The sequence below is a fragment of the Lineus longissimus genome, chromosome 4 (genome assembly GCF_910592395.1).
Source record: "Lineus longissimus chromosome 4, tnLinLong1.2, whole genome shotgun sequence".
Lineage (NCBI taxonomy): Eukaryota > Metazoa > Nemertea > Pilidiophora > Heteronemertea > Lineidae > Lineus > Lineus longissimus.
Window position 1 is genome coordinate 9,632,950 of NC_088311.1, and position 25,291 is coordinate 9,658,240.

The 25,291-nt window shown below is 40.9% G+C and overlaps 1 protein-coding gene and 1 long non-coding RNA gene across 2 annotated transcripts; one reads left to right on the forward strand and one right to left on the reverse strand.

The window, feature by feature from the left end:
- Positions 1-3,623: 3,623 nt before the first annotated feature.
- Positions 3,624-4,728, reverse strand: LOC135485982 (uncharacterized). Its single transcript, XR_010446662.1, has 3 exons — positions 4,636-4,728; positions 4,017-4,192; positions 3,624-3,712 (listed from the first exon to the last, which is right to left on the reverse strand). It is a non-coding gene; the product is annotated as an uncharacterized LOC135485982 (long non-coding RNA).
- A 5,185-nt stretch (positions 4,729-9,913) lies between these two features.
- Positions 9,914-23,806, forward strand: LOC135486002 (hemicentin-1-like). The gene is made up of 18 exons (XM_064768443.1): positions 9,914-10,043; positions 10,353-10,682; positions 11,157-11,501; positions 11,929-12,177; positions 13,891-14,163; positions 14,450-14,773; positions 15,546-15,866; positions 16,137-16,403; positions 17,094-17,387; positions 17,879-18,175; positions 18,608-18,994; positions 19,466-19,573; positions 19,752-19,811; positions 20,216-20,290; positions 20,682-20,756; positions 20,983-21,051; positions 21,432-21,677; positions 21,971-23,806. The coding sequence occupies exons 1-18, from the start codon at positions 9,977-9,979 to the stop codon at positions 22,036-22,038; spliced, it is 3,855 nt and encodes a 1,284-aa protein (XP_064624513.1). The 5' UTR covers positions 9,914-9,976; the 3' UTR covers positions 22,039-23,806.
- Positions 23,807-25,291: the final 1,485 nt, after the last annotated feature.

Genomic DNA, 25,291 nt, shown 5'->3' on the forward strand with positions numbered 1-25,291 from the left:
TTGTATACATAGAAGATGTTACTGCAAGAGCAGGCGATGTGTCTCTCGTAAATAAGCTGTATCAACAAATTCATTCTCATTTGCTCGAAATTGTATAATTACAATTTGCAGGAGCGAATGTCCGGTATCTTCTTCAAGTTGTTTATATCCATACATTGCCCATTGATGGAAGTAAGGTTAGTTCTACAAAACTGCACAAAAAAAACCAATATTTTCTATTCTAATGTTTTTAATGTACAATTCAACGAAGTTGTAGTTGTACTGGTAGAGCTTTGCATCTAAGGATAAATTGTACAAAGATGATCATAGACAAGCAAACCTACAGCTAATTTCCCCCTAAAACCGCGAGATTTTCACTTCTGATGTTCGACGTTCAGAGAGTTACAAGAAAATCTGTAGCTAACAAATTTGTTGAAATTTAGAAATCATCTATACTATAATGCGCGTTGTGGCCGCTAAATAGGAGGCGATTTTTGTTTCAAAATTGGGCCTCGGAAATGCGTCGAATTCTTGCAACTTTTGGCTTCGTAGGTGTGGATCATAAGTAAGAGTGTCACTGAGGGTGTCATACGTCGAATATCTTGGTGGTTTTGGAATAAATAACAACTTTTCAGAGAGCACGTCGACTGGAGAGCTCCGCTCATTCTCAAAAGCATACACAAACTTCATGCATATTCTCCCTGCCACATCAATATTAGCTTCCAGCACGTATGTAGTGCTATACAACCTGGTCCATGGTGCAGGGTATTAGCAGGGAGATTAATGATCAGCCGATTCTATTTTAGTTCTATTCGAGAAAAACTGACCGGAGTGATAAGGCAAATTCTGCAGGGTGGCCTACCGGAACATGCAGTCAGGGTATCAATAAACAGTTATGCCAGGATGGACAAAATATGTACAGTGGCCAGCGCTTGCTCTTTGATTTATTCTTTACTGATTGATGTTGTCAGTTTGAATTGCGTTCTGCACCTCTCCATGCGCCTGGCTTTGGTCCGACAGTGGCATTGGGTACGGGAGTGGGTAGGTGATATGCCTAATATGTGAGGCCCTTATTTGGAACAGGACCTGCTGTCACTGGTCTCAATGCATTGCAACGTACTCTCTACTATACAACAGTAGAGCATTTCACTGTTGTCGATATCGCATTAAACAGTGAACATTCTACTGTGTGTTTGCTTTTGCGCACATTCTCTGCGCAACGAAGAATACCATTGAATATTACATAAATATTGCATGTCAAGCCATAGAATAGTCAAAATTATTTGTCAGCTAAAAAATTATTTATACCTCATACTTTTAACCAAACCTTGAAGAAATCGGCCCAGCAGGTTTTGCACAGCGACCCAAACCACTGTCAAAGTGATTTTTAATCGGCGGATACGCAAATCATGTATGGAGCCAAGACGTGTACATTATGTACTGTAGACAGTGTGTGTTTACATTAGCAGACGATGTTTGTTTGAAGCGAGTCCAGGCCCAACTTGAATGCCTTGTACTTTCTGTTCGTGGATGTTACAGTCCCACCCAATGCAACCTACCTACTTTGTGGGTGTAATTCAAGACCCTGACAGTATCACTGTGCAACTTCCTGGCTTAAAACGCCGTAAATATGCTGTTTTTTATCGCCGATTTCGTCGAAATCTTAATGGCCGCCATTTGCAATATCGCGTCATCGATGACGTCAGCCGTGGAATAATGCCGTGGAAGAGTCAAAATTATCGCATGGCACGTGGTCGTGAATGACGCGACGTGATTGGCTCACATACTAATGAGGTATGATAATCTGGAATATTGTTGAATGACCACGTGTTTTTAATTTGTTCTATACATGTATATAGTTTTTGACTGTAGCCGAATAGACAATTTGAACTTGAAATTTTGACTCTTTTATTTCATTTTAGCAGTGAGGATGGACGGCTACAGGCGGTATCATTTCCAACAACATGTCACAATAAGATACCTTTTTCCCCTATGTGCCAGGAGTATGAGGGGTTGGGGCGGTTAGGTCCTGTCATTCCCAGCCGCCAGTCACAATCTGGTAAATTTTTGTCTCAAGTATGAATTTTGGCAATGATTATGGGTCGGGGTCCTATCATTCCCAGCCGCGAGTCACAATCTGGTAACTTTCTGTCTCACGTATGAAATTTGGCAGTGATCAAGGGTCGGGGTCCTATTATTCACAGCCACAAGTCACAATCTGGTAACTTTTTGTCTCACATATAAAGATTGGCAGTGGTCATGGGTCGGGGTCCCATCATTCCCAGCCGTAAGTCACAATCAGGTAACTTTTTGTCTCACATATAAAGTTTGGCAGTGATCAGGGGTCAGGGTCCTATCATTCACAGCCACGAGTCACAATCTGGTAACTTTTTGTCTCACATATAAAGTTTGGCAGTGATCATGGGTCGGGGTCCTATCGTTCCCAGCCACGAGTCACAATCTGGTAACTTTTTGCCTCACGTATGAAGTTTGGCAGTGATCATGGGTCGGGGTCCTATCATTAACAGCCACGAGTCACAATCTGGTAACTTTTTGTCTCACGTATGAAGTTTGGCAGTGATCATGGGTCGGGGTCCTATCATTCACAGCCACGAGTCACAATCTGGTAACTTTTTGTCTCACATATGAAGTTTGGCAGTGATCATGGTTCGGGGTCCTATCATTAACAGCCACGAGTCACAATCTGGTAACTTTTTGTCTCACGTATGAAGTTTGGCAGTGATCATGGGTCGGGGTCCTATCATTCACAGCCACGAGTCACAATCTGGTAACTTTTTGTCTCACATATGAAGTTTGGCAGTGATCATGGTTCGGGGTCCTATCATTCCCAGCCACGAGTCACCATCTGGTAACTTTTTGTCTCACGTATGAAGTTTGGCAGTGATCATGGGTCGGGGTCCTATCATTCACAGCCACGAGTCACAATCTGGTAACTTTTTGTCTCACATATGAAGTTTGGCAGTGATCATGGTTCGGGGTCCTATCATTCCCAGCCACGAGTCACAATCTGGTAACTTTTTGTCTCACGTATGAAGTTTGGCAGTGATCATGGGTCGGGGTCCTATCATTCACAGCCACGAGTCACAATCTGGTAACTTTTTGTCTCACATATAAAGTTTGGCAGTGGTCATGGGTCGGGGTCCCATCATTCCCAGCCGTAAGTCACAATCAGGTAACCTTTTGTCTCACATATAAAGTTTGGCAGTGATCAGGGGTCAGGGTCCTATCATTCACAGCCACGAGTCACAATCTGGTAACTTTTTGTCTCGCGTATGGGCCCACTCATTGTTAGTTCAAGAAGCGGATAATAGACGGCGAAAGCATCTGGCCAACTGTGAACTGTCCACTGTGTAAGCGGAAAATGGAGACAGTGAAGAGTTCACTGTTTTGTGCGGAGCATGCTCTGTGCATTGTGCAAAATAGCGTACTCCAATCAATCTATTGGGGGTTGCATGTAGATAGCAGCAATAAGTCCCTAAATGCAGTTCATTTCGTGTTTAACCTTTAATAAAACTTCAGTAACGTTAGAAATTTAATGTAGTTCAATCATCGTGCCCATTTAACTAATGTATATTACATTTTAACTTTGCCCGCTCCATGGGTATATGCTAGTGTGCTTAAACGGGACAAATGACGTTTTCCCTTTTCCCACTATGTCGTCTTTGTGAATGGTCGTCGAATCCGTAAGGTTCTTGCCCTTCATTTACGTAGACTGAAATATGAAGAGGTTCATTATACATGATGCTGTTCAACACAACCGTATATGGTTAGAAACATGAGAACAAAGAATTAAGACCGGTGTTATTCAAGGCTGTGACGAAATTTAATTGGTGTTGCCTTATCGACAGTCGTGCTCAGAGAGTGCTGAAATCCTGTCTTGCGCGCACGGCCGTCGGAAAACAAGGACGGATTATTTTCATTGGATAAAACGATCGTCGTTCATTCACATACAATGTTAGACCGTAAAATTCTCTAATGATTTTCAAAATCAAATATGTTTGGGGCGACATACTGACCATAGGGCACTGCCATAGCTTCGGTGTTCCGTCTGTCCGCGCGCTCCTGAAGTAGCTTCATGACTCTTTTCTCTGCCACCTTTCCGCCAACAACTATCGGCAGGACGATCACCAAGACGAGGAAGACAACACTCATTACTGCAAAGATGGCACCTTCCACTTCCGTGATGCCACCACTAAAATTTCAAAATGTCAAAATTGCTGTCAAAATGGGGGCCGATCTCGATCTCCTTCCTTCCTCATCAACAGACTCGGGTCGCAGGTAAATCACAATTAAACCAGACATGACATACGATGGCGTTTTAGGCCCGGAAGATGCCCGGATGACGACGGATATGGCAAAGAATTATAATGCTGGTGACAAAAACTAACATTTATTTGTTGATGATATTTAATCAATGCTCCTTGGTGACTTTTGCACGGTGACTGGGAAGGACATCGGATTTTCTTTTTCTGGGCGGGACGACTTATTAAGTTGGGGGGGGGGGGGACGACTAAGCAAGTCGGGGGTGATCTAAGACTATATTATCTATTCCCACTGCTGTTGATGAAATTTCAAAATGGCTAAAAAAATTAACTAGGACACTTATACATGAAAATAAAACCGACAGATACTCACCCGCTAGGTTCATTTCCACTGCTTGTTTGTCCATCACTAATACTTCTTCGTATGTCATCCACGTTGCCTCTCAGGCTTCTGACATAGCTATCCCAGCTGCTCTGGCTGGCGCAAGAACTGCTGTAACGACTCCAAAAGCTGCTGTTCGAACTGGCCTGACTTGCATCGTTAAGACTGCTGATATAGTTCAATATATCACTTTTGTAACTGCTCATGATTTTTGACATGCTTGTTTTAGAACTGAAAGAGCTTTTAGAGACGCGTTCGCTTTTTTGGTAGCTACTATGTAGCCAATTACAGCACGTGGACCATATCGAGTATGGATCGTCAAACCTCTGACAGCAATACGAATTGGTATAATACGAGCAAACTTCGGCAATGGGCACACGATTTGTAGAGGTACATGTTTGACGAGAACAACATCGCCCACTTTTTATTAATGTAGGAAAAACCACAAGAGAAAAGTCACAACAATCAGTAGATTTGACATTCGTACAATACTCCGTGTATGTCTGGCCATTGCCGGGGGCGCACGTAGCATAGGTGATAGTTGCGATGGCTGAGAACACTGAAAAGAGAGCAAGCTTGATTAACACCTGTAAAGAACACAGTTTAAAGTTACCTTTGCAACAAAAATATTTTTGACATTAGCACATTGCTTTTGCGAAGTTATGAGCAGGTGCATCTCAATGGGCATTAATTATGTTAGTAGTTGCATTGTGATGAAACAAATATTATTTTGGCCGGGTCTATTTGGCAAGCCGCTCGCCGAACAGGCATCTTTTTTTGTCCTGTTTGGAGAGCCGCTTGCCAAACAGCACTGAAAATCAACTCTGTTCGACAAGCCGGGCTTGCCAAACAGGGCAAAAATACTACCCTCTTTGGCGAGCCGGAGAGGTTACAACATGTTGGCCAATCAGAGAGCAGTGACGTCATATTCGAATTTATATGCGCATATTTAACAATGGCCGACTTCCCGCTCTCGATTCAATTTCTGTTACTAAACTCGGGTTTTGGTCAATAATCCATGAAGAAGCATGTACATGTACATGTCTGTATGGATTTACAAAAAAAGTCATAAACGTGATTTCACTGATAAGCATGTTAAATGCATTAGTGTGCATTTCTAAAGGCGTTTCACAGTAACTCCAGTGTTGCTGACCGTGTTGCCACGAATGATAATGAGCTCCTGGATGGTTGAATATGCATGAGTTCGGCTCTCCATCTAGGGCAGAAAAAAGGCGCCGTTTGGTGAGCCGGGCTTGCCAAATAGTCACTTCCTATTCTTTTTAGGAGGCCAGAGATTTAGTGCCTGAATGCGTTTTATAATGGGACACTATTAAAAGAAAATGTGATTCACATCGTATCAAAGATTTTCGACCTTTTGCGCGTCTGATGGTGTAGGCTTTCTCTTCCGCCTAGTAAAATGTTGGATAATTTTCTACATTATGAGTAAAACCAAAAGAGATGGATTTCTGGTAACGAAGGATCAAACTACCTGTTGGCACTCCCAGTATCAAAAGCATTAGAAGAAGAAAACTACTTAGATCGAGTGAAAAGGCCATTACTTTTGCGATTGCGATTGCAAAGACGGACTCGGAGAAAATGTAGACTAACTCTATGAAGAACATTTATGAAAACACTGCATTTATACTATAACCACATTTTATAGTCCCCAAGGCCACGTGGTTTGGCTTTGATTGGTGGGAGATTACAAATGTTCTCGAAAAAGCCGAAACAGTCGAATGAGCAGATTTAATTCACGTCAGATTTTATTGATGATACATTGTGTGTATCATGTGCGTGTGCATTATATCCCATGAATAGGGCCTATAGTAGATATATTGACATTGTGTTATCAATATACATGTAATATGATATCATATAATGCATCAGGCAGGCCATGTTTACAAGTATCCGAGAACTGTTGGTACCGACGTGGAAGTAAATTTAGTACCTGTTATGAATAGTCCGACCCTATTGTTCACTACTTGTTCAAGCTATATAGCTAGATAGAGCCAAAGGATCAAAGAATACTATTACAACTGGGTATTTGCTTCATGTAAGACTGGTTTGTGTGATAAATATTAATCACATAACTTTTTAACAATAGTCGACAGATCCTATAATGCAGGCTTGAACGTCTTTCTCTACGTAAATGAACAAATTAATCAGATTTTCCAAAGTTTGGGTGGTATCACCTGCGGTAGCGGTGGCGGTAGAGGTCGCATCTAACTTCACACATCAACTCCGGTCTATTCTGCACCTTGCGTAAGAACTCAGATGAGCTGCCCATTTGGTGCTACAACCTAAACCTTTCTACCGGTACTCATTTATACACCTGGGTGGAATAAGGCATGTAAGGTAAAACGACCTGCCTCAGTCATTTTCAGTCGCACGCTGACTGTGCTGTTCGAACCAGGGAGTTCTGGCCAACGAGCCGAAAGAACATGAACGACTATTGATAAGACGAACACATGCTCTATTCAGCAAGCCTATCTTACTGAACCCGAAAAGTGGGGTATACAATATTATACAAAGACGGCAGCTTTGAGAAAACCCAAAAGCGCGCTAGACTTCCTTTCCTCGTACTCAAACACGTTACTCTTCTTCGACAATACCCTCTTTATTCAAATGTACATTAATGTATACTTCCTTCTGAAGAAATCGCTAATGTTAAGTTCATATATTCCAGATAAAACTATTTCGTTTTCGAGGAAGGCCGGCCGCTCGCATTATGAAATCGTCCAATGGTGGTTCTGCCATTTCTTCCTCGTCTGCGGGTCACGTTTGGCCAGAGTATTTCAAATATAATGAAAAGCTCTGGTTTGGCGAAGATACCACAAAAATATTTAGCTAATCTATTATCACTTTATAACACAATTTCTCTGAGAATCAATACTTATAAATTGGATTAAAATGTACATTAACTATCGTATCAATTGACACCTTTTTAAGCTGGCCTAATTTGCAGAATCTTCGACGTTTTTAGCTAGATAGTTAAGGGGTTCTGAGACATGAACTCAATATATTGTCACAGTGATCAACGGAGACATTCTTTAAAAGCTTGATTGTGAAAATATCCAGATTGCGAACAAACATTTTTCATGAAAATAGAAGCATTAGCTCTAAACCGGGGTTTGTGTACCAGCGGAACATTCACGAAGTGGTTTTCCACGCCATCGCCCACGTTCACGGCTGGGAAAACGTCTTCATAATTTCCGCTAGTGTGTCGTTCATATTGAAATGTTCAAGTATAAGTGTACAAATTCCCGGGATTGATATTTTTGTCAAATGCCATCAAATAAAATTCTTCTCAAAGCATCCAAAATAATCTACAGTTCAAGTTGTCCACGTTCTCGTTATTCTTTGAACCACTTTATTATAAACATCTTAACGTCATTTCAAACATATAACATCCTGCCTTTATTTTTAGGTCCTTCTTTTCCATGCATGTTCCCAAATTTTACGGCTATGTAGACAACCATACATATACACTACTGTTACTACATTGAACGATGAGAGTGCTTTTTATCATTAAGAGAAAAAGTATAGCACCCTTTCACTGGGGTGGCAATGAACGATTCTCCTCTGACAAATATTTTGACAAATATTTTGGCTTTCATGTGTAGTTTGTATTGCGTAGGTTTCATGGCAATCATTGTTGATTGGATCTATTTCAACATCGACATCTATGTCCAATATTATTATCAAAAAACGGTTTCATACAACAAACTGCATGTACTTTGACGACATCTTGGCAATATTGATATAGAACAAGAAAATGTTTGTGAATAAATTATACATATGTGACTCATCACAGCAAAAGTAGGCGCATGTCGCTCTGAGCTTGGCAGGTTGAGGCGGACTGTTTGTTCATTTCTCTGTTGTCTGCCTTTTGTGAAATATGAGCACATCAATTTCTTCCATTATCTCCTGGTGTCATTTAGGCTCATCTTCTGCGCAACAAGCGCCAGGTTTCGCTGTGACGGGTCACATATACATGTGTGAATAAAATTATTTGGCAAGGGTGTCGCAAGACAACTCACCTTAACAAAATACACCACACCTGGCAATATGCCATCGGGCAATCCCATAAAGACGTACATGTAGTTGATCTTTTTAACGATATCAAATATAAAACCTGCGTATTGGGCTTTGTGATTCTAAACTTTCACTCAATCGTCTGAACACAAAACGAAATCGTACGATCGGACTTCAAATGCACACGATCGTGTGCATTTGAAGTCCATACTAGGCCGTGTGAGACGAGCTGTCTCCCATGCATTGTGAATGTCTAAGGAGCGTTTATTTGCCCTTAAACAGATATATGCCTATCGACCCACATGCAAACTGTTTCGTGAGGGTCGATGATATGAGGTCATGATTTGCCTTTGATAAGACAACAATGGGAATTTAGGTCTAGGTGCGAGCGGGCTTTAAAGACAATTGACCGTGTGTTGAGCTAGGCCAGAATTATTTTAATTGTGAGTCGAGGTAAGGGGCAAAATTATGAAACAGACGCTACGCATATCAGACTGAGAGAGAAGTCAAATATCGGCGGTGTGTTCTTTTTAAAATGCACTTTACCAACCGCATGCGCACTTTGTTGTGTGTACGATCTGAATTTATCCTGATATGTTTTTAGTTCTTTTTTCTTGAGACCCATATAAAGCGATGTTTTTTTCAAAATCAGAACAATGTTGGAGCATGCTTTGACCACCACTTGAGCATGGAGACATTGATATTTGTTAGGCCGATGTTTTTAAGATGCCTACAAAACCAATCGAATATGGCTTTCTGAAGCACCTCCTCCCTTCCAAATAATGTTGGGATAGGATGCACCGATGTTTTTAGATATCCCAACAAAAAAACAATCCGCGTGGCATTCAGGACCCCCCCCCCCCTCCGAATATTCTTTGAATGAGATGCACAATCTAAAAGATAAAGGGTCTTGATTTTTTAAGAAAAGTGTACATATTTTGGGCGGAACTAGAACTTGTTTCTGTTCACTAGTTCCTTTTGCACTGACGGTGTATTTATTGGACATGCAAAGAAACATGACGTTCTAGTTTCTGGTTTAATCAAATCTTCCGGATACGTAGCCCAGTTCAGCGTTGCGCAGGATTTCGATGTAGGCCACCCGTACAATTAATGTCTAGAATCATAAAACAACTTGCATTTATTTTCATAAATGCAATAGGAGATCTCAGTGACAAAACATTGATGATATATATGGATCTATATAATAAGGCCCGGGCGAAGTCAACCAAACCATGTGACCTGACTAGCACAATTGTATAGGAACATGGCGACATGACTTGCATGGAAATAAACTAGCATGGATTTCGATTTCTTCTTAGCGTATTGTGTCTTCGTCTCGGTGATACCCCATGTCCATCTTCTTGGTGAGTAGCCTGTTTATACTTGCAGATCAAATCAGCTCACCGGATAAAAATCTTTTACTCAATACTAGATATCAACAGTTAAACCTTTGTCAATAGTGGCTTCCTGGTCGGGTCTGACACCAAAAATAACCTTGCCGACTACCCGACGGGCTGCCTCGGTCGCATAGCTTTCTTCCTCAAAATAGAAAATGGGTTAAAAGTCCAACAAGTAATCGAAGAAATTAAAATGATGGGTTGGAAGATCATCAACGCTAATAAAAACTATTGTTTATCATACTTTTTGCTATCTTATATCTTAACATATTACAGTTCCACCAAAGACTCCAGTTTTGTCTGGGTTTGAACCTGCTGCTATTGGATCATACCGTGAACTCGTATGCGATGCGTCTCAACCTGATGCGGGGACCATCACGTATAAATGGTACAAATACTCAATTGATAATAGTGGTGTAGTAGAGAACTGGGAAGCTAGAGGCCCAATTAGTACAAGTCAGAAGTATGTCTTTAGTCCAGTGACAGCCAGGAAAGACTTTCATGGTGTAGCTCAGGAGCCTGTCAGTGGGAAGTACATATGTCGAGCGACGAATTTTGTGTGGACAAGAGACAGTGAATGGGGAGATTTGTATGTTTATACACCATGTGAGTTTCATTTTACAATCGGTGTGTCAAATGCTTGAGACTGCTGGTTTTGGTGTAGCCGTAGCCTGTTTGCAAGTACATTAATAAAAGAACGACGCGTTTGCATAGTCATAATCAGGACTTTTAGTGTGGGTCGTTTTGCCCCTGGGAAGTTTTCCAAAATTTAAGGGATTTTCGCGGTACATTTTAAAGATGTCTTTTAACAATAGGGACTTTCACGGTCCATTTCAAAGAATATTTTTCCGAAAAGGGGATCGTTTGCACCCTGGAACCCATTGCCTTCGCTATGTTTTGACAAGAGAAAGCACTATTCGGAATGACATTTCTCGTGGATGGCCCCAACGTCATCACACGATATCTGGACCATTGAATAGCATGCACTACTGAAATCTTACTCAATTTCGGAACATTCACTTTTTGGTCGATTTGTCACTTCACATAAATCTTTTCTTTCTTTTCCTCGATGCATTTCAGGCTCGTTGTATGATGTCAGTGTCTCACCACTCAAACCTGCTATCGGAAGTACATTCACTCTCAACTGTTACATACCGAATCCAAGTGGATCAACCGTGATTTGGTTTAAGAAGACAGGCGCTTCATCTGCAGCTATAGATGTAGCAGTAGCAAACAGCAAGGGATGTCATCTTTCAAGAAACCTACGATACAATTGGAGCAGTTGCATTCCTCCAAGCATTTTATCGCCGACACACACCTTCAACCTACAAGTAACCAATGCTCAGCCTGCAGATTTTGCATACTGGATTTGTAGGGATATTGGACTAAGCTGCGCAAGTAAACCAGTAAAGCCAGTTGTGCAAGGTAATCTTTCTCTAGTCTCAGTTTAAAGAAATGTATAAAATGTATACCCGTCCGGTTCTTCAGTTCACAGTGCCAAGAATATTATTGTTTTATTCATCATGCTTGGTATTACTGCATGGTACTCGTATATTGGCCCAGGAATATAGTAAATCAGAAACCGGTGAAATATGAGGTGGTACAAAATTATAAGAGCTGGTTTGCTACTGCGTATCCCGAATTTGATATCGGACGCGACTGTTTTCTCATTTGAGATTAATTGCTTTTGCAACTAACGTATACATCATTCAGATAAAGATTCATCGATCACGAGGAAGTCTTTTTGAATGCAGAACTCATTATCTTACTGCAAACTTGTTTTTTAAGAACGTTTTATAGTTAGAGCTTATTCCAATCTAATGGATGATAGCGTATATTTAGCTTGTTTCAGCACCCCCAGGGACACCCCAGATCACCGGCTTTCCGTCGGGGCCAGTGACGGTTGGACCGCAACTCAACTTAAAGTGTGTGGCTTCGCCTCCTGGAGACACTTACGACTGGTACAAAGATGGTACAAAAGTTACCACATCATTAAGTTACGATTTCCTAGTGACGAAGGAGAGTGCTGGCGTCTACAAGTGCGTGGCGAGGAATGCTGTTGGGACAGCCACAAGCAGTGACAAGACATTGGTCGTTTATTGTAAGTAATTTATCAGGTTATCATTCATCACCGTCGCAATAATGAACAGTTAATATTCATGTTTGTGGGACAAAATGGTGTTTGATCTACTCAAACAGTGACAAGACACTGGTCTTTTCTGCAAGTATCATTCATTACAGTCGCAATAAAACGAACTGATGATTCATGTTTCTCGGACAGTTAAGGGGTTTGGCAGAAAATCTTTCTTGATGTTATGTACGATATCATGGTAAACCTACAATACAACGATAAACTATATACTCTCTACACTCAGGTGTATAACTGGGTACCGGTCAGAAATGCTCATATTGTAGCGCTCATCTGTTGAGGTCTATTGAACGATTTCAAGACAGACTGGGGTTAAAGTCGGATGGTGACCTATATCATAGGTGATATCAAACTGTATATACCCAAAACTTTAACTTTAATTTTAACTTAAATAAATACCAGCCTTTTCAGAGCGTTTGCGGTTAGCTATTGATGGCACTATATGACAAATGACAACATTATAATACACGTACCTCTATCATATCTTTTTATTAGCCGTACGTATTCATTGCTGGCTCGAGCGTGTGTGGGTGTAGACATAAATCACGGTGAGACCATTGAAATGATATGCCGGTGTGGAGTGAATATGAAGTAAAAATGAATGAAATAAATTGGAGGTCCACTGGTAACCTCAATGAAGAAAACCAGACGTGCGTCACACCAGAGCACTTTTTATATTTATGCGGTGTGTTATTAATTAATTGGATTTTATCATATATTTTTTCACATCTATGTTAATTTTCTAGTGTGTGAGATAGAGATGGTCGATTGTCAGAGTCGATTACAACATTGGCCCTTTAGAAGTTTGCACCTACGTGAATAGTTGGGTCCGAAAGCGGCACAAAAGTGAAAGACACCGATTGTAACATGTAGCTAGATCTAGCGGCCTTAAAACATAATTATATAATGGGCTGGATTAGAGTAACTTTAACAGCTCTATTTGCTCCATTCCATCCTCCGATGAAGGGGTTTCTGACCTCTTCCACCGAGTCCGACTGCGACCCGAGGGTAGAGTAGGAGTTTCGAGTGGAAGTACGTAATGTCTAAAATGAACATGTCGTGTAGCATTTACTGATTTACGAGTAAAGGTGTCTTAGTTTTGTTAATTTGTCAGAACGTCACGAGAGGTGAATCGGGTATATGAAAACTCAGAAGGCTCACTCCAAATAGAATTTCAGTGCTCACCTCAACTTTAATTTTGAATCGTTTACTTCAATAGTGAAGTAAGTCATTTTCGAGGAATAAAACATCAAAGATACATTTGCGAACGTGCCAGGTCGAGGTTTGAATATTGCGTTTTAAGTTTGAATGAATCTGCCGGGCTTTCGTACCGATCCGCTGCACGGGTCCCACTTCTCGCGCCCGAACTCGGCCTTCCTGAAGTAAACATAGAACGCCTCGTTACGTACTTTCGCTCTCCTCCTTACTTTTCATACCAGGCCCACTACACATTCCACCACGGCACCGCATTGTTTACATCACTGAGATAAGACAAAACGCTGTCTTGGTTCATTTCCCGAGTTCATTCTCGACAAAAACATATGTCTTTGGAAGGATGTTGGTGTACACTGTCGGAGATATAAATATTACCGAAGTAGCCTAAGGGTTAGCACCGTGATGATAAACAAAGCTGTCGAAATTTTACTGGTTATCATATCATTTTAGATAAACCAGATTCTGTCGTCGTCTCATCTGGTAAGACCTCATCCTACGTTGGTGAGAAAGACATATTCACCTGCACCGTCTCTGGAGGCAACCCTACCCCCACTGTAAAGCTATACTTCAAGAGGTCAGGTGGTACACCGGTAGAGGTCATCCAAGGTCAGGAGAGGGTCATGGCTAAAGAAAACAACAAAGCTGAGTATTACTGCGAAGCCAAGGTCGCTGGATATCCCGCTTTGGACATGACTTCAAGAAGGAAGACTTACAGTGTAACATGTAAGTTGTAAGGTTGTAAGTTGTAGTTGTAAGGTAACAAATGATACATTCAATTTAAGTTTCTTGACGAACAATTTTAATGCTATTCCAGCTGCATCTTCAATAACAAGCAATAATAACCGTATAAGCGAATACCAAGCTTGTTGGAGATCGGTTCATTAGTTTCGTGGCAAGTGCCAGTTTCTGACTTTTTGAGCTTGACTATTTGAAGGCCGAGTTCGAACGTTAGATCATTGTAAACTTTGTGGTTTATCTTATTTCTGTCATCTGCCTACTTTTTTCTTAGTCGCCCATACCAAGGTTTTCTTCAATAACCCGACCGCATCTGTCCAGGTTGGTCAAGTGAAGAAGTTCACGTGTGAGACGGATGGAAGTAACCCAATTACTAATATGAAGTGGTATCAGTATATGGACTCATCATGGCGGATCATCACCTCCAGAATATCATCCTCAGTGAGGAACGGTGTGTATGGCGGGAAGATCAGGATCAGTGACTGGTCTGTGACAGCGACCAAAGCCATGAATGGTGCAATAGTGAGATGCAGAGCGACCTACTCTATGACAGGACATGAAGTGAGTCGTAATGCTGACTCTACAATGTTTGTTAAATGTAAGTTGACACTGTTTGACGGACACCTGATGACACGTCGTGCTTTTTGAAGTCCCGATAATACAGCAATGCTTATAATAAATGTAATTGTACTCCGAACCAACTGCTTGCAAATTGACAGCGTAACATTTTTGGGTGTTTCCATACATTAGCTTGAAAAACCTTGAGCTTCAAAAGGGAGACTTTTCAACCGGGGAAAACAGAAGAAAAAGCATCATTTGAGCTGTCTTTCAGCGTACTAAAACAATAAGGGGGGAAATATTCAGAAACGAAAACACTTAAATACGTTGCACGGGGATGTTGAATTGTCGCTGAATAAAAGCTTGACACAGGTGCTGGAGACAAACTGCTGCAACTACCACCATACTACGCATTTATAAATTTAAAGGTCCAATTTAAGCCTATACCGGTACTCTTAATTTTAGAGCAATTTAAATCCCTCGCTACGGTATCTTATCTTCAGTCCCAGCGCCGGACAGAAAATCAGAAGGTTCATTTTCACCGCCCGAGAAAATGTAAAAAGTTGGCTGAATCGCTTGGTCGTTCGAAATCTCCAAAGGTCGCATTCTTTCATTCTTCTTTGAAAACGTCTTTAAATTAAAGTTTTTCCCTTTTAGACAAAAGACACAAATCTGGCTGGTGGTAAGAAAACACAGATTGTTTTATATTGTCTATACTGCAGTATTGGTACAGTTATCTTTCAGGGCGTTTTACCAGCTACTCTGCCCAACTTTCATTCAGGTGGTTCCGATTTCTTACCTTCTTGTTCCAGTCAACCCTAACAAAATAACAATGTTACAAAGACCACTGACATCCATCCACGAGGGCAAGCTGTTCACAATTGTCTGTGAGACAGACAGCGCCAACCCAGTGGCCAACATCCAGTTCTACCGGAAGAGAACAGGAGGAACCTGGGAGAAACTGACCTCTTGGATTACACCAGAGGACAGAGCGGGGGAGTACAATGGCATGATTAGAAAGAGTACATTGACTGTGACAGCAAACCGGTTGGACAACTTGGCTGTGTTTAAATGTGAAGTGAAAGAAGGCTCATTTTTTCCGGTGGAACAAACAACCACAGTGAATGTATATTGTAAGTACCAGTACCTTGTATAAATTCATTTGAAAACTTATGATTACTAGAGGGTAGGCCCTATGTTGGTTAGAATCGATACTTATTTGTAACATCAACCAACTTCGTAACAAAAGTATTACAATCATACGACCCCTTTCGGTATAGACTTTGATGAGAAGACGCGTTATAATGACTGCTGTATGGCCTATGGAGTTACTATAGACTCATGTTTTTTAAGGTCTTACAATTTCGTTGCAATTGATGTGTTATTGATGCATTTATTTTCAGACCCACCGAGCATCACTTTATCATCATCTCTGAATCCCGCAAGTGAAGGTGACACACTCACCTTGACTTGTAAAGCAAGTGGTGGAAACCCGACATCGTACACTTACAAGTGGTTTTATAAGAGCAAGGAGATACTTAATGTAACATCAAAAGATTACAAGATCGTATCAATACCGTACACACAGAGTGGGATGTACCGTTGTCAGGCGATCAACTATTCACCAGGCGGTGCAGCTGATGGGGGGTATTATCATATGCATATATTTTGTGAGTATCACCAAGTCACGAAGTTTGGTGTGAAAAAGTGGAGTAAATTTTTTGTTACGGCAACGAAAAGCTAACAGAATATTCTTCAACAATATAAACCGTTCTAAGTTTAGCAATACCGCACCTACATGTATATACCCAGGTCGAAAATCTCGAGAGGACTCTCATAAGAATTGTATTCAGTTTGTACACATAGACAATGTACATTCTTTGCAATATTCTTCTAAGATTCTTAGTGAAGATCGTTACAATATCTTCAGGAATCATGTAGCGAATGTAGTTAGTGCCATGGTTTATTTTCATGAAACTAATTATATCTTAATAACCGTGTTAATAACCGACAATCTTGTAAGAATCTCATCGGGATTTTTGACTTGGGAAGGTATCAAACGCAGGCATTTTTTAGTAAATTTTCTTCTGCTTATGTGGATCGTTTTGACACTTTTTAAAAGATAATATTTTGATTCGGGTCTGGAATTTTTCTGTCATTTAACACATTACACCGGCGTTGTGATACTTCTCGGTCACCAATCCTGGCGTTGCTTACGCACCAACCACCACTCAATAAAGGAAGTTCCTCAACAGAGTAGATTTTTTCGCGTATTTCATACTGGAGTATGATACAGGTAGCAGTAGGATGAGAATTATCTTCCACAATGAACAATCTTCAAAAGTTCCATTATCTTACAGATAGAGCCAAATGGAATCCTGAACTGCCAGAATCCAATACTGTCCGAGGCAAAGTAAATACAGCAGTAAACCTTACACTCCATGTCATCGCCAACCCATCTCCCACCAATGTCGCGTGGTTCCACCCGAATCAGAAGACAGCCATTGGTGAAAACTTCACCCAAACTAATGTTGACGATACAACATACACGTTGAGCAAGACATCCGTGAAAAGTTCGGACTATGGAAATTACACGGTCAATGTGACAAATGCGGTTGGAGTTTCATCCTTTGTTTTTGAACTAAAACCATCTGGTAAGTTGAATTTTGAAACGATGCAAATTATTGTAGGCCTACTCATTCATAGCCAAAACGATTACACAGTAATATTTCCCTCACAAATTCTTAACAAAAATAACTGCATTTGTATTTAAATAAATTTTCGGCGTGTCCAGACCCCACACCGCTTGCAAATAGATTATGTAAACTACAGATTTTTGTTGTACGGGACACGTTCTAGTAAGGTTGTCGTATCGTACGGCTGATATGCTGGGACAGGACGGAAAAGTGTGTCTTTGGCTATCCAAATTTTTTAAAAAACAATTCATTTTCATTTATTTTCAGACCCCAATCATCGCACACTAATGGAAACACCCTGCTTTTATACATTGCCTCCCAGTGCAATATTTTGCTAAAAGGTGATGTTCAAGCGTTTCAAAACGCATTGGTCAAGTGTTCAAAGTTTAACGCTCATTCCCAACTTCGTTCACCGAAAAATACTTCTAAAGTTTCAATTTATTTTCTAGAACCGCCGCAGACACCATGCTGCTTAGGGAAAGTAAATTCTTCAGCCATATCAGTGACTCTTACCTTTAAGACAAACGACAACGGCGGAACACCTCAGACATTTACCATCGAGCACAGAGAACCTGGCGGAGATTGGATCGTTGTTGCCAAGAACATAGCCGACCCAGGTTTTAACAGTGATGTGGTCCAGAAGATAGCAGGATTGAAGATTAACCTGATGTATCAATTTCGAGTTAAAGCAGTCAATGACGATGGTGACAGTGGCTATGGAAATATACTTGAAGTTAAGACACCAGGTGAATTCTCTACTGCATCTGAAACGATATGCCTATTCTTTCGAACAATTCTCTCAAAACACCAACCAAAAAAACTATAAGGGGTCGCAATAGAAGAAAATACAGCAATTCAACCAGGAATGCGTGCCAAATGATGTAAATAAGAGAGCCGGGTCCGTTATGATTGCTTGAATCCCGGGTTTCAATTAAGCATTTTAAGGCACCCTCCCATTTTTTTGTGGGAATGAAAGCTTTCTATAACGTCTCGCATAAGAGTCGCTCCCCACGGCCCAAAGGCCTATGCCTGTAAGCTGCTACCCAAGATGATACAGGACACCTGTCCTAGAGAAATGATCATTGGTGACCCAATACGTTACTTTCAAATTTATATCTGCAGCTCTCCTACTATTTTGTCAACATTCTCCGCTTAACTTTTCGTCCCGTTCTCTTCAGCTGCCCCAAACACCACGATCACGGTCAACCGTGAAGGAAGGATCGTGACTGTTTCATGGACAGCCCTGAAACGATCATACTCAAAGGTCCAGATCAAATACTGTCTGAGAGAGAAATCGTCTATGGCGTGTAGCTATCACTACTTGAAAGATCAAACAGCAACCACAGCAAGTTTTATTGTGGACGCAATAGCGAGTTATGATGTCTATTTGGAGGTGTTTGATGGGGTTGACATGGTTTACCGTTCTGCACCACATGTTGTTCTAATTCCTTCTGGTATCAATGTGGGGATTATAGCTGGTGTGGTTGTGGCTGTGGTCATCCTGATAGCTGTGGTCGGGGCGGTAGTTGTCGTGCTACACAGGAGGAACAAGGCGTGCTTTTCAGGTAAGCTGACCGAAATGAGACTCAAAAATGATTGGAATTTGCCCCGGAGTAATCAGTTATTTTTCACGTTTTTACAAAATTTTCCTAAATGAGAAATAAATAAATCATCTCGTGAATTTTTTACGTTTGGACACTAATCTCACTTAACCGTGAATCTATTGGACAGCCATGGACAAGTGAAAAAGACCACCCAGGACGAGCAAAGGTCCTTGATTTAAAATTATTCCGTATGAACTGAGATGTACCGTATACTTTAGCTTCTCCTCGCTTTTAAGAAGTGGCATAACCTATGCTTCTCTTCGACGGCTGCTAGTTGTTTTTTTGGCGTGAAAACCGATACAATATACTCTGATTTGATTGTTGTTTTAAGGTAATAGTTTGAGTAAGGCACTCGTCAGTACTACCTTCAGTACCGACTTATTGTGTATCATCACATTAAAGAACTAATAACAATATTTCGATCCTTCCAAGTCCGAAACAAACGCGGAGCTGCAGCAATGGATAGTGGTGTTGGTGGCGGACCAGATGCTGTTGCCCATGACCCATTTGATATGAACTTCGATAACAGGGCATTTCAAGGTAAGATGGTAATTTTCCAGCTGATTTTCTCAGTTTTTTTCAATGCATCTCTTAGTTTAATCAGGATAACCAGGTTGCAACTGCCGCGCAAATTTCCTCTTAGCTTCTAATAAATCCGAACATCTGTATATTTCGTAATTCAAAAACAAAAATTATCATTTCTATTTTCCATTCACAGGTGAAAATGCCTCAGTCGATCCATTCTACGAGAATGATCATAGACAGCTGCCAAAAAGAGGTACGGGTTTACGGCTCTTTACCATTGATGAATATTCTTTAGCAAGGCTAAATTTACTGACAAGCAGCGCCTCGGATTTTCGGTGCATGCCCTTGTACATGTTGCACAGCGGTTTCTCATACGTGTGTCAGTCTATTATCGTTCATAACTGCTACAGTTACGTGCGACTTGTTTAAAGAATATCCCAAAGAACGAGAAACTTTTTTTCGAGTCTGAATCGAGAATATCCCTTTTACCAATGAATGAAGTGTTTGTACGCTCGTCCCTAAACAATTTATTTTCATCGTATATATCACACTGAGCGCGGACAAATACGAATTAAACAGTTCGAAACTGTGGTGGAGGTTTTTTTATTGTTTAAAGATCGAAATATTATCATGATATTTCCAATTTGAATCCTGCAGGAGATGCCGATACCCGAGTTGACGAGGCAGCGTATGATGAACCTCACCACGAAGAAGACCCGCAGCGTGTCCAAGGTAGGTCATCCATCAATTGTAGGCACACTGATGGCAAGACGACACTTTGGCAGCTGGGGTAGGTTTCATTGCAACTTCGGTAAAACAGTAACGCCTTTCTCAAAACAGTAACGCCTTTCGAGATATTATCATGATATTTCCAATATGAATCCTGCAGGAGATGCCGATACCCGAGTTGACGAGGCAGCGTATGATGAACCTCACCACGAAGAAGACCCGCAGCGTGTCCAAGGTAGGTCATCCATCAATTGTAGGCACACTGATGGCAAGACGACACTTTGGCAGTGCTGGGGTAGGTTTCATTGCAATTTCGGTAAAACAGTAACGCCTTTCTCAAAACAGTAACGCCTTTCGAGATATTATCATGATATTTCCAATTTGAATCCTGCAGGAGATGCCGATACCCGAGTTGACGAGGCAGCGTATGATGAACCTCACCACGAAGAAGACCCGCAGCGTGTCCAAGGTAGGTCATCCATCAATTGTAGGCACACTGGTGGCGAGACGACAGTCTGGCAGCTGGGGTAGGTTTTTTTTCATTGCAACCTCGGCAAAACAGTAACGCCTTCCTCAATTACCAAGTTAGTAGCTCCAAAAAATATATAGATGATAATATTGGGATTTATAACGAATGCCCTATTGAATATGGATGCGTTCTTTCAACATCTATACAGAGGCCGTTTTTCTTGCAGAGGTAATCTACGACGAAACAAGACCAATCCCTGGGTCAGATGGTGGTAATCCCCCAAAGAAATTTGAAGGTTGGTGAATATGCCTGATATCTTAATTTATCCTGTCCTCCTTTAACATCTCTCTTTTTGACATTATTTCATCTGCACGTCAGCAAAAATATAATTATCCTAATATTAGTCTTGACGCCTTAAATCCGAAATCGTGTTTTAAACGTCCTTGAAAATATGCCGCGCCAAACAAAGTTGTACCAGTCTTAGTGAGAGTTTTTTAATAATTGAAAATATTGAAAGACTCTGGTTGAAACTATGGCTGCCTAACTGAGTCTTTTTATAGAAAGACTGATATATACCACACTGCTATCAAAGCCGGAGAGAAGATCTGGCCCGTGGCCCTGTGTTTCCCATATTCATATTTCGACTGTGGATGTGTATCCGGACATTATTTACAGATATTTCAGTTGATGATTTCAAGCAGTGGCTCCTTTCCAAAGACGTGACAGAATCCACCTACAAATGTCTGGCGAAGAATGGATTCAAGAAGGCCAACCTTTTTGCCATGCTGCAGCCAGGACATATCGAGAAACTGCGAATCAAACCCCTGGCTCAAGAAGTCCTTGTACAGAAACTGGTCAAGGGTTTTCAACAGGAGTCTGAATCCGAAAGCAGCAAGAGGGAGAAGCCAGCTGGCGATGGAGGTACATATTCGGCAATTTACCTATAAATGTGTTCAATGTTGCTTAAAATTGATAACTAACTTATTTCATAATGTTGTCTAAGATGATAACTTCTTGTTGTGTATAATCTTGTTTAAGATGATAACTTGTTGCGTATAATCCTGTTTGATGCAGTTCATGCATAATCTTGTTCAATGTTGTTCATTCATAACAACTCATGCGCGTATGCACGTAATGCATTTCATGATGTGTCGCTTTAAGGCAACCTGCTAATATGGTCTTCACCGCTAAATATACTGTTTGTATTTTTCTAGATGGAGAAGGAGGCGCTTATGAGGAAATGGAAAACCCATATACCGAGTTGAATATCACGATAAGTTAAAGAAGTACGTTTTGTTGTTTCACTAACAATTTCTTCAGGGTCATTGCAACCATTCTTGGGACGCCTAATCAGTCCTGTGGCCCTGTGAGTGAAGCGGGTGAATTGTGACTAACAGACTTTCAATCCGCCTTTTAGATCGGGGTTGCCAAGTTGAAAATATAGTATTGAGTAACCATGTTGACGGCTCCGACCAAAAGAAATATACGCGGACTAAAAAAATGCAGAGTCCAATATCATTTCTGCTCATAACCCTGATCTGCCAAGAAGTATAAGGGTCGCAAGAATGGCTAGGTCGCCAAACTGAGCAAATCCAGAAAGTGCTGAACTGCGAGGCCTGCCTTGCTCAAACAGAGATAAACATACATTATATCATTACCTGCAGTATACCCAGGATTGCCTTGTACAAATAGATGTGCATCTAGAAAAGGAATAGCCTGTTTTCAGCAGGGTTAAAATGCAATTTTAAAATATCTCCTGATTCATCCACTTCCATTATCACGATGTATTTTGAATTGATTTTTTAAATATTTATTTTGTCTTGTAGTTTTTGCAAGGTGGACCTGTGTTTATTTTGTGTGATAAAGGCTATGTAATAATAACGATCACAATGCTTGTAATCATAAATAGAGAAGGATTCTAACCTCTCCAGTAGACAGAAGGTCTTCTGTTTTTGGCCAGATGAGGAACATCTTGGGAGGAGAATATCACTCATCTTTATCAATAGTGTAAGTTATAAGTAAGAATCAGTGATTGTAGAGGAATGCTATCAATATCATAACCAGCGATTACCGGTTTTTCTTGCAGACCAGAGATATTTTTGTCACCATAGCAGCGATTAAAATCGTTTGGGTGTATAGGGCGCTTTGCACCATACCTCGTTTGCAATGTAGCTCTGTTCAGTTCTGTATTGTTTAGCCTACACATTTTCATGTGTAGTGTACTGCAATGCATGCAGACATATCTGTATAATGTTCTACATGTATAACAATGTACATGAACGAGTTTTTCACTAGCTGGTGAGCACATATAGGTGAACTGGAGGCTGCAAAGTCAACGTCTGATAAATAATTGAAGATAATCTCTGTGATATTATTCAGAATGCTCTTAACTATCCAAGAGTGCCAAGGTTACATGTACATTTGGAGAATCATTGTTCTTGTAAAATTGGACGAGTCTTCGATATCATTTCCCAACATGAATCTGTATGTATAGTGAGCATGTACATGTATATCCATGTGACAGTGGTCAAAACAAAATGCTGCACGCATGTATATATAATCAGTGTGTTTTTAGGTTTTCAAGTTGTCCAGCGATGTTCATCACAATACGGACAACGGTGAAGCGGTCAACTCCTCCCTCTGCTTTGATGGAAAGGACGCACAGTTTATATGACAACCATTCAAAGCAAAATATTTTCAAATTTGTTGAACACACCACCTCTCTCTAATACATACTTATTATCATTTTATTTGCTCTCTCGCGTCATTTACTGCCGCCATTTTACTGATCACGGCACATCATACGTGAAATCGGAACCGAAAAGCCAACGGAAACTCCCGAGGTACAAACTCGCCAGCATATTCACCTTTGATACCTGTCCTCTGGCCAATCATGACTTTGTTCATTTTAGTTGTCAACAGACAGACACGAGGACGGGTAGTCCTGTTTGTAAATAATACGTCCAGCACACTTCGCCCATTATATTCTGCATGTATATACACATATATCTCAGCACAAGTTCTTATTGTACGACTTTAAAAAAAGTAAATGCCAGTAATACAATCAGCGTTTTAGTGTTTTATACTTTCAAAACTCTGGACTATGACAATCACCATTTTAAACCCTGCTGTCCACTTCTCCATTCAATGATCGTCCTGGGTAACTTTTAGGGGTACCCAGGTTGGTCCTGGGTACCTTTTAGTGGTAAGCCCGGCTCGCCGAACAGGGTGGCTTTTTAGTACTGTTTGGCAAGCGGCTCTCCAAACAGGACAAAAAAAGATGCCTGTTCGGCGAGCGGCTTGCCAAAAAGACCCGGCCTATTTTAAAACATAGCTCAAACGCAAATTCAACATGCTTGCATCTATATGACTCGTTTAATAGTAATACAAATACATATGCAATACTGATAAGTTCAAGTATTTTCAAAGTGTGAACGATTTACAATGAGCACGATGAGAACGTGGAAATGACCTCGTGTCATAATTATGGTAACGTGTACCGACGACATTATCATGAAATAATTGATCAAGGTTATTGAAATATCACCACAATGAATTGACTCAAGAATTATTACATTGATATTGTTGGCGCTCAAAATCATCGAAAAAAGATCTTATCTGTTACAATGACTGCAATGAACCCATCTTATAAGGAATATTCATGTACATGTACACTAAACTGTATATGATATTGACTAAGAATCTCATGAGAATTTTATCTGAATTCACGGCCTGGGAAATTGCCTCTAGCTTGTGGTAGAAAGGAATGATGCAACAACCCCATAGCCCCCATGTCCGCGACAGTTGTGTCGAGAGAGGTGTGGAGATTCGCGGTTTTCATGTACGTGTAATAGTTTTCTTATCGGAGGAACCTGCAGTGACCACAGCAAGCGAGCGATGTTTCTCGCATGCGACTGATCATCATGGAGATCGCAGCGAATTGTTAGTTTGCTGGGCGTTTACTAGTAATTATTTCAAAATTGCTCAAGGCACACAAGATGACGATTATACATACAAATAAAACCGACAGACATGACAGACAACTTACCTGCTATGCTCATTTCCACCGCTTGCTTGTTCATCACTGATGCTTCTTTGGGTGCCACCATCCACGCTGCCACTCAGCCGGGTGCTGATGGAACCACCCCAGCTACTCTGACGGACACAGAAACAGCTGTAACGACGCCAAAAGCTGATGTTCGAACTGGCCTGACTTGCATCGTTAAGACTGCTGATATAGTTCAATATATCACTTTTGTAACTGCTCATGATTTTTGAAATGCTTGTTTTAGAACCTCGATCTAAAGGAGAATAACACGTCTTTCGCTTCGCAGATGAAACATTTGGAAAAATTAAAACGTCACAAATAAGGCTGAGCACTTTCCTTTGTGTACGGTGGCACTACACAGTGAGAGGGACGTCGTCGAGTATTGCGTCAGATAGGCCCCCGGGACACGGTACAAAGTGTTTCAGTTCTTTCTTGTTATGTATACCAATAAACAGATCTTCAAGGTATAATAACGTGATTTATTTCA

Coding starts and splice junctions, on each gene's coding strand:
- LOC135486002 (XM_064768443.1), top strand. CDS start 9,977: ATGGATTTCGATTTCTTCTTAGCGTATTGTGTCTTCGTCTCGGTGATA. Junction 12,178..13,890: donor CAAGACATTGGTCGTTTATT/GTAAGTAATTTA, acceptor ATATCATTTTAG/ATAAACCAGATTCTGTCGTC. Junction 21,678..21,970: donor GAAGCCAGCTGGCGATGGAG/GTACATATTCGG, acceptor GTATTTTTCTAG/ATGGAGAAGGAGGCGCTTAT.